Raw genomic sequence first — 13089 nt, 5'->3', positions numbered from 1 at the left:
TCCCACTAGCCCATGACTCCACTAATCCAATGTTTTAGATTTGTGGGAAGTGGTGAATAAGTACACACTTCAGGAGAAATGAGATATTATTGGGACACACTTGTACTTTACCTTTAGTGAAAATGAGAATATTCCTTGTTTATAATACAACAAATCTGTTGTATTTACTCTGCGTTACCATATTGTTTCTTTCAGGGTGGATCTCAATGGTGACCCAACTCAACTCCCTTGACGGTCCAGAGTCAGAGAGTCAGAACGTCCATCAGAGCTTTCCAGAGTTACTTGGAGACAAGTACCACTACGTGAATGCCATCGACAGCTCTCTGCTCTGGACTGTTGGGTACACCCCCTACATTCCCCCAGCTCTGAAAGGAAGAAGCTTCCCCTCTGTCAAGAGCTTCTTCCTGGATGAGTGGGAGCCACTGACACTCCTGCAGACTCCTCAGGTTCTGTCCACCAGTGTTTCCATCGAGAAAGACAACCTGATCCAGTCTGCTGCAGGCCTAGTGTCTCAGGTTCTGTCCACCAGTGTTACCATCGTGGAGAATGACCTGATCCAGTCTGCTGCAGGCCTAGTGTCTCAGGTTCTGTCCACCAGTGTTACCATCGTGGAGAATGACCTGATCCAGTCTGCTGCAGGCCTAGTGTCTCAGGTTCTGTCCACCAGTGTTACCATCGTGGAGAATGACCTGATCCAGTCTGCTGCAGGCCTAGTGTCTTAGGTTCTGTCCACCAGTGTTACCATCGTGGAGAATGACCTGATCCAGTCTGCTGCAGGCCTAGTGTCTCAGGTTCTGTCCACCAGTGTTACCATCGTGGAGAATGACCTGATCCAGTCTGCTGCAGGCCTAATGTCTCAGGTTCTGTCCACCAGTGTTACCATCGTGGAGAATGACCTGATCCAGTCTGCTGCAGGCCTAGTGTCTCAGGTTCTGTCCACCAGTGTTACCATCGTGGAGAATGACCGGATCCAGTCTGCTGCAGGCAGGTTCTGTCCACCAGTGTTAGCATCGTGGAGAATGACCTGATCCAGTCTGCTGCAGGCCTAGTGTCTCAGGTTCTGTCCACCAGTGTTTCCATCGAGGAAGACAACCTGATCCAGTCTGCTGCAGGCCTAGTGTCTCAGGTTCTGTCCACCAGTGTTGCCATCGTGGAGAATGACTTGATCCAGTCTGCTGCAGGCCTAGTATCTCAGGTTCTGTCCACCAGTGTTACCATCGTGGAGAATGACCTGATCCAGTCTGCTGCAGGCCTAGTGTCTCAGGTTCTGTCCACCAGTGTTACCATCGTGGAGAATGACCTGATCCAGTCTGCTGCAGGCCTAGTGTCTCAGGTTCTGTCCACCAGTGTTACCATCGTGGAGAATGACCTGATCCAGTCTGCTGCAGGCCTAGTGTCTCAGGTTCTGTCCACCAGTGTTGCCATCGTGGAGAATGACTTGATCCAGTCTGCTGCAGGCCTATTCCTCAGGTTCTGTCCACCAGTGTTACCATCGGAATGACCTGATCCAGTCTGCTGCAGGCCTAGTGTCTCAGGTCATCTGTCCACCATTCTGTTAAACCTAATGTCTCAGGATAATGACTCCACACTGATCCAGTCTGTGATCCAGTGGGCGATGTCTCAACCTGTCCAAGTGTTACCATCGTAGACTTACCATCACTGCTGCAGGCCTTTCTATGGTTCTGTCAACCAGTGTTTCCTTGTTGCTTTACATGAAGTCTGCTGCAGGCTACAATGTCCTGGTTCTGTCCACCAGTGTCTACCATCTAGAATGATGTCAACGACATCCAGTCTGCTGCTGGCCAAGAAGAAGAAGGTTCTGTCCATTATTCTCATTTGTCTGGAGAGCTCTGAGGGAAGAACAAGTCTGCTGGAAGAAATAACTCATACGGTTATACCAGTGTTAGCTCTTATACTTATTAACTTATCAACTGCTTTGGTATTGATATCAGTGTTAATCCACATTTTATTTATTTTGTCTCTATTTTCCATCTTTCCTTTCCTTTAGTGTCTAAAGTTCTTCCACCAGAAGTTGGACATCTAGGTGAGAATGACACCACTGCTGCAGGCACTAATGATCTTCTGTTTCTCCCCACCAGTGTTACCACCACCACGCCTGATCCAAGCTATACATTTTTATAGTCAGTAAACATTTTTGTGTTGCATTTGAATGTGTTTGGAATCTTAATTGAAACCTGAAAACAGTCTGCTGAGGCCTAATTTTCAGGTCATGTTACACAGATGGATTTATCATCAAATGTCATAGAATACAACCACAAACGCAGGGGTTTAGCAGTTCAACATCAGTACTTGTCAATTAATCACTGATTCTTTCAACTCAGAATTGAGAAAACTGGGGCAAAGATGGAAGAAAACTGTGTCTTTTAGAAGCATGTAAGTCGCTCTGGATAAAAGTGTCTGCTAAATCACTCAAATGTAAGTGTAAGAATGTGGAAAGATTGAAAACAACCATTTACATTCTGTTACAATATAACTACAATCACTTGTCAGCACCATTTTGTATTTCTTATTACATGCATTCTTGCTCGTAACCTCTAGATGGAGCAAGCAAAGTTATGATGATTCACCTAATTAGGCTTTTATTAGCGGTTGGATGTGAGGGCATGCTCATATTAGGAATTCCTGTAGGAGTTCCTACCCTATCCCATGAATAAGCATGCTATTTTTATATTTCATGAGTTGACAAGAAGAAGAAGGGGTCTTATTCTCATTTGTCTGCAGGGGGTCCAGAGGGAAGAACAAAGCCTATAAATAATCATTCATTTTTTAAAGTAAATATTAGCAACTTATAGCTAAACAGATTCAACTGTTTTGGCCATTGATCTGTTAAAATTTTAGTTTATTTTGTCTAATTTTCCAATTTCAATGCAATATTATTCATCCACAAATTAGGACATTAACCCTGGGCAACTCACTGGGCCTGGGAGGCTCCCACAATGACACTGGTTCTCCCCACAGTACCCCCACCAGCATTATATATATATATTTTTTTTTAACATAAAAGCACTTTTGTAATGTCAACTTTCAATGTGCATAATTTTCTCTATGATAACAAGAGGGCCTGAATGAGAGACTTTTCATCCATGTTACACATGGATTTATCATCAAATGTCATAGTAAACCACAAACGCAGGGGTTTAAAAGTTGTTCTGTTCTGATTACAAGGCTTTCCTCATGAATTTGAGAAAACTGGGGCCCCAGTCTGAATGTTTGAGAACCCTGGTCTACTGGATAAAGTGTCTGCCAAATGATTTCCAATGTAAGTGATAAGAATGTGGAAAGATTGAAAACAACCATTTACATTGATGTTACAAGCCTGGACTCAATCTGTCAGACCATTTTGTATTTCTGATGACATGCATAATGTCTTCACCTGACCCTAGATGGAGAAGAAATATAGAACCAGATTCTTTTAGCTTCCAGAGGTTTTTAGAAGGAATGCTCAACAGGAATTCCTGTCAGTTCCTATACTCCCATGAATAAGCATGCTATTTTTATATTTCATCATTGAACTAGGGGGTCTCAAATCCCGTCTGCAGGGTCCATGGTCAGAGCTTTTTCTCTAATAATCATTCATTTTTAAGGCTAAATGGCTTAGCATGAAAGCTAAACAGATTCAACTGATTTTGAACATCACCTCTCGAGATGCTTAGAGGGATATTAACAAGGGATTCTGTCCCCCATTAGTTTACCACCTGTTTTATCCAATAAATGCAATGTTTTGCATCCACAAATTACGTTATTAACCCTGGGCAACATGGGCCTGGGAGGCTCAGCGGGACACTGGTATCCACAGTACACCAGCATTATATATATATATATATTTTTTTTTTAACATAAAAGCACTGTAATGTCAACTTTAAAAGTGCATAATTTTCTCTATGATAACAAGAGGGCCTGAAGTGCTTGAGACTTAGTTCATCCGGGCATGCCTTACCAAAGTCATAGTAAAACTCCTTGTATGCTTTTTTAAAAGTTGTGTTCTGATTACAAGGGGGTCCCTCATGAATTTGCTATCAGAAAAGGGGTCCCCAGTCACAGAATGTTTGAGAACCCCTGGTCTACGGCCCTGAGAGCCTCCAACCAACCTGATTTCCATGTGGGTGATGCTTCAAGAAAGAGAATTACCATTACTATTGATGCTTACCAGCCTGGATCAGTCTGCAGAGATGTCTACCTCTAACACTGATGACAACATAATGTCTTCACCTGACACCAAGCAGAAGAAATATAGAACCAGATTCTTCACAGCTCTCCAGAGAGTTTTTAGAAGGAAGAACAAGAAGCCTGTCAGTAATACTCATACTATCATACTCTGTAATATTGTTCATCATTAAACTAGGTTGATACTAATATCCCGTGCTAATAGGTGTTTTCAGAGCTTTTTCTCTATTTTCTATATTTCATTTTTACAGGCTAAAGTGGCTTCCATGAAAGTGGGAAACATCCAGAAGGATGAGAACATCACCTCTCGAGATGCTCGCGGCTGCTGTTTCTCAAATAGGTGGTGGATCCCATGACTCAGGATCAGAAGGTTGTCTGCTTGATCACACTCGTGGAAACTGTTATTTTTATTTTTATAAACCAAACCTTAACCATTTGTAAAGAGTGCCTGAACTTTACTTAACCCTTAACTTCCACATTTGACATTTGGAGCAACTTCAAAATGTTAAGTTTGGAGAACTAGTTCTGCAGAGAGCTCTTTGTTTTACACATGCATGACCCTAAGTATAATGGGATGTTAAATGCTTAATTAACTCAGGAACCACACCTGTGAGGAAGCACCTGCTTTCAATATACTTTGTATCCTTCATTTACTCAAGTGTTTTCATTATTTTGGCAGTTACCTGTACATATTGAATTGTATGGCTACCAAATATGTACAGTGGCTCGCGGAAATATTCACCCCCTTGGCATTTTTTCTATTTTGTTGCCTTACAACCTGGAATTAAATTTATTTGGGGGGGGTTGTATCATTTGATTTGCACAACATGCCTACCACTTTGAAGATGCTAAATATATATTATTGTAAAACAAACAATAAATATGACGTGCATAACTAACTATTCATCCCCACAAAGTCAATACTTTGTAGAGCCACCTTTTGCATCAATTACAGCTGCAAGTCTCTTGGGATATGTCTCTATAAGCTTGGCACATCTAGCCACTGGGATGTTTGCCCATTCTTCAAGGAAAAACTGCTCCAGCTCCTTCAAGTTGGATGGGTTCCGCTGGTGTACAGCAATCTTTAAGTCAAACCACAGATTCTCAATTGGTTCGTGGTCTGAGCTTTGACTAGGCCATTCCAATACATTTAAATGTTTCCCCTTAAACCACTCGAGTGTTGCTTTAGCAGTATGCTTAGGGTCATCCTCCTGCTGGAAGGTGAACCTCCGTCCCAGTCTCAAATCTCTGGAAGACTGAAACAGGTTTCCCTCAAGAATTTCCCTGTATTTTGTGCCATCCATCATTCCTTCAATTCTGACCAGTTTCCCAGTCCCTGCTCATGAAAAATATCCCCACCGCATGATGCTGCCACCACCATGCTTCACTGTGGGGCTGGTGTTCTCGGAGTGATGAGAGGTGTTGGGTTTGCACCAGACAGCGTTTTTCTCGATGGCCAAAAAGCCCAATTTTAGTTTCATCTGACCAAAGTACCTTCTTCCATATGTTTGGGGAGTCTCCCACATGCCTTTTGGCAAACACCAAACGTGTTTGCTTATTTTTTCCTTTAAGCAATGGCTTTTTTCTGCTTAAAGTGGTCCTATGGACAGATACTCCAATCTCTGCTGTGGAGCTTTGCAGCTCCTTCAGGGTTATCTTTGCTCTTTTTTCTGCCTCTGATTAATGCCCTCCTTGCCTGGTCTGTGAGATTTGGTGGGCGGCCCTCTTTTGGCAGGTTTGTTGTGGTGCCATATTCTTTCAATTTTTTATATTGGATTTAATGGTGCTCTGTGGAATGTTCAAAGTTTCAGATATTTTTCTATAACCCAACCCTGATCTGTACTTCTCTACAACTTTGACCCTGAGCTGTTTGGAGAGCTCCTAGGTCTTCATGGTGCTGTTTGCTTGGTGGTGCTGTTTGCTTGGTGGTGCTGTTTGCTTGGTGGTGCTGTTTGCTTGGTGGTGCCGTTTGCTTAGTGGTGTTGGAGACTCTGGGGACTTTTAGAACATGTATATATATACTGAGATCATGTGACAGATCATGTGACACTTAGATTGAACACAGGTGGAATTGATTTACCTAATTATGTGAAGGTAATTGGTTGCACCAGATCTTATTTAGGGGTTTCATGGAAAAGTCGGTGAATACACATACACGCACCACTTTTCCTTTTTTGAATTTTTTGAAACAAGTTATTTTTTTCATTTCACTTCACCAATTTAGACTATTTTGTTTATGTCCATTACATGAATCCAAATAAAAATCAATTTAAATTACAGGTTGCAATGCAACAAAATAGGAAACACGTCAAGGGGATGAATACTTTTGCAAGGCACTGTATGACCACTCTGAGATGCTTTATAGAATCCGACCACTAGGTGGCAGTGGCACCATACTTACAGGAGTAGAGAAACTTCCAAGTTATATAGGAGCTTTTGGGCGAGCGAGTGAGTGTATTTAACCAGAGGATGGCAGCCTTTGAAAATGTGTATATTTTTTACTAATCTAATTCAACCCATCAGACGTCATATACATTACATTTTCACATGAAACCTCTCTCAGAACGAGGAACAGCCTCAAGACACGCGCGCGCGCACACACACATACACACACACACACACACACACACACATAGAGAATATAGGCCTACTGTATTTGAAATGTCTTTATTATTTTGGAACTTTTGTGAGTCTAATGAATACTGTATACTGTTTATTATCTATTTCACTTGCTTTGACAATGTAAACATATGTTTACCATGCCAATAAAGCCCCTTCAATTGAAATTGAATTGAGAGAGAGCAAGAGAGCAAGAGATAGGGAAATTAGGTTTTGTGTAGTGGTAAAACTCCCGGTTTAAATCGGTGACATTTTGACTTCATCATTAAGTTCTGTCTGCTCAGCGGTGTGCCGTCAGAAAACTGGACGGGCAATTTCTGTTTGCTGGAAATAGCTAAGCTAACTCGTTCTGCGTCTTTGGTTTTAATGCAGTGCAGGCAACTCAGCGGCAGCAGAGGAGAGAAAATATTTCCAAGGTTTGGGTATATATTTTTTACCAAGCCTATATGCTCCCTTCCTAAATCACATGCCTCGTGCGAATGATCAACTACAATTTGATTAATATGCAAATGTGAAGCAAACAGTTCCATTTGAGCCTTCAGCGCGGGCTAATTAATCAACAGTTAAAGGAAATTAATACATACATCAATTCTGTCAGGAACATGCTTAGTTCAATCGCCCGTAAAATTGAAGTTTGAAGTATTAACTGGTTCTCAAGGAACGGTATGATTAAAACTTTGGTATTCATCCCTGTTTAGAGACTTTCACTGACAACTCCATACCTGAGTATTTTATCCGATTTTAACTTTTGGTGCAGCTAACGATTTATGTAGGTTATTCTCATGATTTATGTAGGATATTCATAGAATAGACACATAAAACATGTGTAGATAATGTGCATTATATCTTCAGATAATATATACAAGGCTAAAAAGATTGTTTGTACCTGTGGCTATGACAATTTGTTAGTTTGATATAAATTGGCCTATAAAACATTGGGACATTGGGTTGATTTAAGTTTAGATTGAAAACTATGCTAACATGTATTTCTCCTTATTTAGGCTACAGTTATCATGAGCTTCAGAGATAAGTTATTCCTGCTTTTCTTGTAATACATGTTTGCACAATAGGAAACAAAAGAAGAAATAGACAGATAAATGAAGGGACCACAGAAAAGGAGGAAAAATAGATGAAAAGAGAGAGAGTTTGGGGGCCAGCCCCATTGTTTCAGCAGGGACTCATGCATCAAACTTCAATTTTCCGGACGATTGAATTAGTGATTTTTTTCCAGCTTGAACTGAAATACACTTAAGACCAACGGATTAATTACCAAGAACTGGTCCCACTGACTGTCGTATTAGTTATCGCCTTGACAACCGCTCATAAAATAAGCAAGTGAAATCCATAAACTTAGCCTGCCTTAACACTCTCCTCTCTCCCCGACCATAAATATGCTTTATTCAGAATAGGCGTGAGTGATATAAGGAGTTGGGGAGAATTCGAGCACGTTTTTTTTTCTTCTTCATCAAAACCGCAGGCGGTTTATTTGGCGACCACGCGCGCAGTCAAGTCAAGTAGCCCATCAATGCTCTCGCCGTTGTTTGTGTGGGTAGCCTTAGCCTATGTGTGTGTTCGTGTGGTCACATAGCCTACCCATATCCAAATATTATTGGAGAATCCTACAGTATCCTAACATTGTCATCGGAATTCAATTGTATGTGGTCGTTCAGCTAATTAATTAAGGCTTTGAGAAATAGTCTGCTGCGTATTATTCAATTCTTGTCAAACCGTCAGTGTAAGCTCAAAGAATCGGCCCTCATCCAAATAAATTCAACCATTTTGTTGGTTTGTGTTGATAGTTTCTCCCACATTATTTGAGTCAATAATTTACTTTATATAAGTAGCTTACGTGTTCCCATTGTAATAACAATGTTAATGAATATTTTTATTTACATTTTTTAGGGAAGCTTAATTTGAAATCTAGATCAAAGTCCAGACACCGGTTAGGTGTTCAATGTTAATAGGGCTAATATAATTTTAAAAGGCTAATTGAAAAATAACAAATATAGAAAACATTATTATTATTATTAGCATTAGCCATTTATGCCTACTACCCATTTATTTTAGTAAAGATGAGAAACTATAGGCCTACAAATTGTATATATCACACGTTATAGGCTATAATAGAGTTGGATGATAAAACTCATGCGAACAGCTTCCAAAAAGTATTGAAAAGAAAAGCCCTCTTTTAGCAGCGTCAATCTCCTCCTTAAAAAGACGGAGGGTTAAACAAGGCTCGTCTAGATCAAAAAGAAAGCTTTTCTTTATGACTTTTTCTCACATCACCATGTTTTCAGCTTCATTAAACTCCGCAAAGACAAAGGAAATAAAGAGAGGAGAAGAACAAGACATGAGAAGAAAAGCAACGAAAGACTCCTTTTAACTAGGCTTTGGCATAACTGTCACACTCTAAACTCTTTATGACTCGGGCTACTTAACATGAAAAACACTCTCACACAAAATGTGCCGCATTTTGTTGTTTAGAAAAACGTTCCTGGACAAAAGTCAAACATATTATTTCAGGGCTTAAAAAGGGAAGAAAGACAAGTGGCTGGACAAAAAAAAAGAGCCATTTTCATTGTAATTCATTGACTTGTTCCAAATGCCAGGCTAAAAAGGCAAAGAAAAGAGGCTAGACATTAATGGTCGCAGATGCCCTCGTGAAGAGAAGGGCCTGTGTATGCATTACGGCCTTTGTTCGCGGGGAGTTAAACAGTTTAAAAGGAGGGTTAAGTCAATCCATCAAATTGTCTGAAATTGTGAGGAAAATTCAAAAACCATATGGCCTCCAAACGTTTGAGTCCTTTTTGTGCGGTGGGACACACTTGTCTCAGCATTGCTGCCTGCGGGAGACCGGGCGGGCTCCATTGTGACTTGTCACATCGGGGAAGGCATCTCATTTGTCCCCAGTTTTCATGCTTTACGCTCAAAATTATGGCCTCGTCCCGCAGCCCCGCAGAACAAAAAAAACACCCATAAAGGCTCAGGAAAACTGGCCCAAAACTTTGTGTTTTTGTGGCATCCCAGACCCTCTTTTCTCCCCCAGCACCAGATTTGCGATTCTCACATAAATTTCGTCCCGAATGGGGAAACACGTTGCCGGGTCAAGAAGCCAAGACACGCATTTAGCAGTTTGAAAGAGAGTGAGATGGCTGAGCCACAAAATGTTTCGAGTATCCTCACAAATGGGACACAATGGAACAAAAAATATTGAAGCATTAAAAGGGATCATGGTTGCTAAATAGGCTACTCTAAACGTCCATAATATAGGCCTGCATTGAATTAGCCTCATAAAGGATTTCAGTCTCCCCCCCCCTTGATTCTACATATAGTCACCATTTTTACTAGGACTAAATATCGAAATTATAATCTATCAGTATAATAATGACACAAACAGCGCGTTGAGAAAAGCCATTTTATTTCCATAGTATATACATTACAGAATGTGCATTGGTTTTCAAATACTGTCCTGATTTTAGAAAGGCACTTACAGGTGTACAAAACAAAACAAATCTATTCAACCATAGAGCACTCTATTGTATCCAAACAAATGAATATATTCTTACGGTCCAGTAACTGTAGCTCCATGTCGAAATATCACCGCAGTATTTTGTATTTTTATAACCTTAGTTTGACCATTTCTCTATAAAACGCATAACTTGGTTTTTGATCCTTAGAATTTGCCTTTCGTATCATGCAATGCAGCATACGGATTATGGTGGGTGTAAATATGACTAGCTAATTATGTAAACGCTGTGTACAAACGGTCTGAACTCGAGTAGACCTACGTGTATGATAAGGTATGTCTCAAAAAATAATCAAGCGATATAATTTAAAAGGAACAATAAATAGATATGATCAACAAAACAAAACATGCATTTCAACATGCAAAACCTATCGAAAATATTTCATAAAACTGACATACTTTAAGATATGACACGGTGTTACATAAATATGAACAAGGATCAGTGTGTGAGTGTGTGTGTGTGTGTGTTTGTGTGTGTGTGTGTGTGTGTGTGTGTGTGTGTGTATGTGTGTGAGAGAGAGAGAGATAAATAACTCAAAGAGGTGTGTGTGTCTGATAGACAATTACATGTTTCAAAATAATAGCATTATCTTTAGTTCTGATTATGAAACCTATATTGCTTTCATTGACATTTGAAGAGGAAAATGTCCGAATGCTGATGAATACAAATGGATATAGCACTGCATATGCTATTTGTTGTACTGTTCATGCTTACTGTGAATATCTGTGTGCCGATACAAAAGTCACAACAGACTAGTAAATGTTCTGAGATGATGTACGAATATCAGCAGGGAAAAGTTGCAATCGTAGTAAGGATTGTTACTGCTTGTTGTCGTCATTTTTCTATTTCATTATCCCACTGCGCAATCAGTCATCCACATCAATTTCTAGGTCTTCGTCGTCCTCTGAGCATTCTTTACTTGTTGTGTGGTCTGAAAACGGCGACAGGGGGGACATCCGCAGCTTGCGAGCGAGCTCGTACTCTCGTCCGCCGCTCTGCGCGGGAGAATCGGCTCGCGGGTGATGTCCGAGTGTTCCGTTGGCGCATTTCTCGAGGTCAGCGAGCTTGGCGAGTTTCTCCAGAGGTACAATACCGTCACCTATAGTTTTGGCCGACTCAACGTCGGCCTTCATCTCTTCCAGATCTCGCTTTAGTTTGGCTCTCCTGTTCTGGAACCACGTGATGACTTGGGCGTTCGTTAGACCCAATTGTTGGGCGATTTGGTCTCGGTCAGCGGGTGACAAATATTTCTGATACAGGAATCTTTTCTCTAATTCGTAGATTTGGTGGTTGGTGAAGGCAGTCCTGGACTTCCTTCGCTTCTTCGGGGTGTTTCTTTGCCCAAAGAGTGTCATTCCGTCTCTCCCTGCACAAACAAAGATAAAATGTTAAGTCGTATGTTGGTGTTATTCTCGTGCTGCTATGGCATTGGCTCTGCAGGGCGTTGAACTCTGCATTTAAACACTTTCAACATATTTTGAGACATTTGACCTCAAATCAATTATATATTTTGTATTAAGTTATTTTAGCCTATATACCAAATATAAACGTAGACGTAATGTTTTGCATTCATCATAAAGAGAACAATTGCACAATTCCAGCTGGTAAATTCACAAATAGCCTCTTTTTCACCTTTCCAAATTACGCACAGAAGATATACAATGTAACATTTTCTGGCAAACAATCTTGTTTAAAGCCTAATGTTCAATGCCTATTTTTTAGATACAATATTACTTCATTATATTTTCACAGATCAAATGAAAAATAATCAATTCCCTTTAAATTGTACATTGCACTGTTATGAAAGTAATGTCGATATAATGATTAGAAGGCCATAAATACCATCATATTTACCTTCAGCTGCTTGCAGCACGCTAACTTCGAGCCCCTTGAAGGTTTTGCTGGCTAGTTCTTCCAGGGCGCAGAGTGGTGAGGTTTGTGTGAGCAGTGCCCTGTTGGCCAGAGCAGAGATGCTGGACGAACGGTGCTTCTCAGCCGACGAAATCAGGTGTGCTGTCCCACAAATGGTGTAACTTCGTTTCACGGAGGGTTTGTTGAGAATGTCTTGGATACTGAACGGTGTCAGTGGCTTATTCGAGTTTGCAGGCGGAGGAAGATGGTCCAACGGACTTCGCCTCCTATTCTCGACCGCGTCACATTCGGCGACTTCTTTGGATGTCATTATCAGTGCGTTAGTCGTTACGCAAGCTAACTTTAAAATGTTTTTGAATTGCTAACGAAAACAACAAACACAGATATCAAATTATATCGAACCCTATCGAAGAAACATTCACATTACAGTCACCAAATGCACGCCATGGCTGCAAACCTTCTTGCAAAAAGAAACATTTAAAAAAGCCCTACTAATTCCAAACCGGGATATCTTCTTGAAAGTATTATTCCACAAAAATAGGTCCAGACAATCCGAAGGAGAACTGTGCCTCCCTGAAAATGGCGAGGTGCAAAGAAGTTGCAGCAACAACTGACTAACAAGTTAATATTGATTAGGACGTAATCAATTATGTCCCCACTGGCACTTTCGCCCTCTCCCTTTCACTCTCTGACTATGTTGCAGTCCAGTGCAGGGCTTTTGCGAGTGGGATGCTCCCAATAATTACAAGACATGGTTTGAAGGAGGAGGAGCCGGTTGGAATTATAACGGGTTGCGCTCTTATCATCTTTGGGTCTAAATTAGTCGTGGGGTGAGATACCAGAATAGGCCTTACGGTAAATGAGCAAGAGAGAGAGTGCCGTCAAT

The 13089-nt window shown here is 40.9% G+C and overlaps 1 protein-coding gene across 1 annotated transcript; it reads right to left on the bottom strand.

Moving 5' to 3' along the window:
• Positions 1–11033: 11033 nt before the first annotated feature.
• LOC115103532 (transcription factor LBX1-like) lies at positions 11034–12513 on the bottom strand. The gene is made up of 2 exons (XM_029624363.2): positions 12186–12513; positions 11034–11697 (listed from the first exon to the last, which is right to left on the bottom strand). Exons 1-2 carry the CDS (start codon positions 12511–12513, stop codon positions 11198–11200), a joined length of 828 nt encoding a protein of 275 aa, XP_029480223.1. The 3' UTR covers positions 11034–11197.
• Positions 12514–13089: the final 576 nt, after the last annotated feature.

The sequence above is a fragment of the Oncorhynchus nerka genome, linkage group LG21 (assembly GCF_034236695.1).
Source record: "Oncorhynchus nerka isolate Pitt River linkage group LG21, Oner_Uvic_2.0, whole genome shotgun sequence".
In the NCBI taxonomy this organism is placed as follows: Eukaryota; Metazoa; Chordata; class Actinopteri; order Salmoniformes; family Salmonidae; genus Oncorhynchus; species Oncorhynchus nerka.
Note: the sequence above shows the minus strand (reverse complement) of the source record. Positions and strands in the feature narration are given on the sequence as shown.

What these genes read in the sequence shown, in the direction of transcription:
- LOC115103532 (XM_029624363.2), bottom strand. Translation starts at nt 12,513, where the DNA reads ATGACATCCAAAGAAGTCGCCGAATGTGACGCGGTCGAGAATAGGAGG. An exon ending in CGTGCTGCAAGCAGCTGAAG is followed by an intron (nt 11,698 to 12,185) that starts GTAAATATGATG and finishes TTGTTTGTGCAG; the next exon opens with GGAGAGACGGAATGACACTC.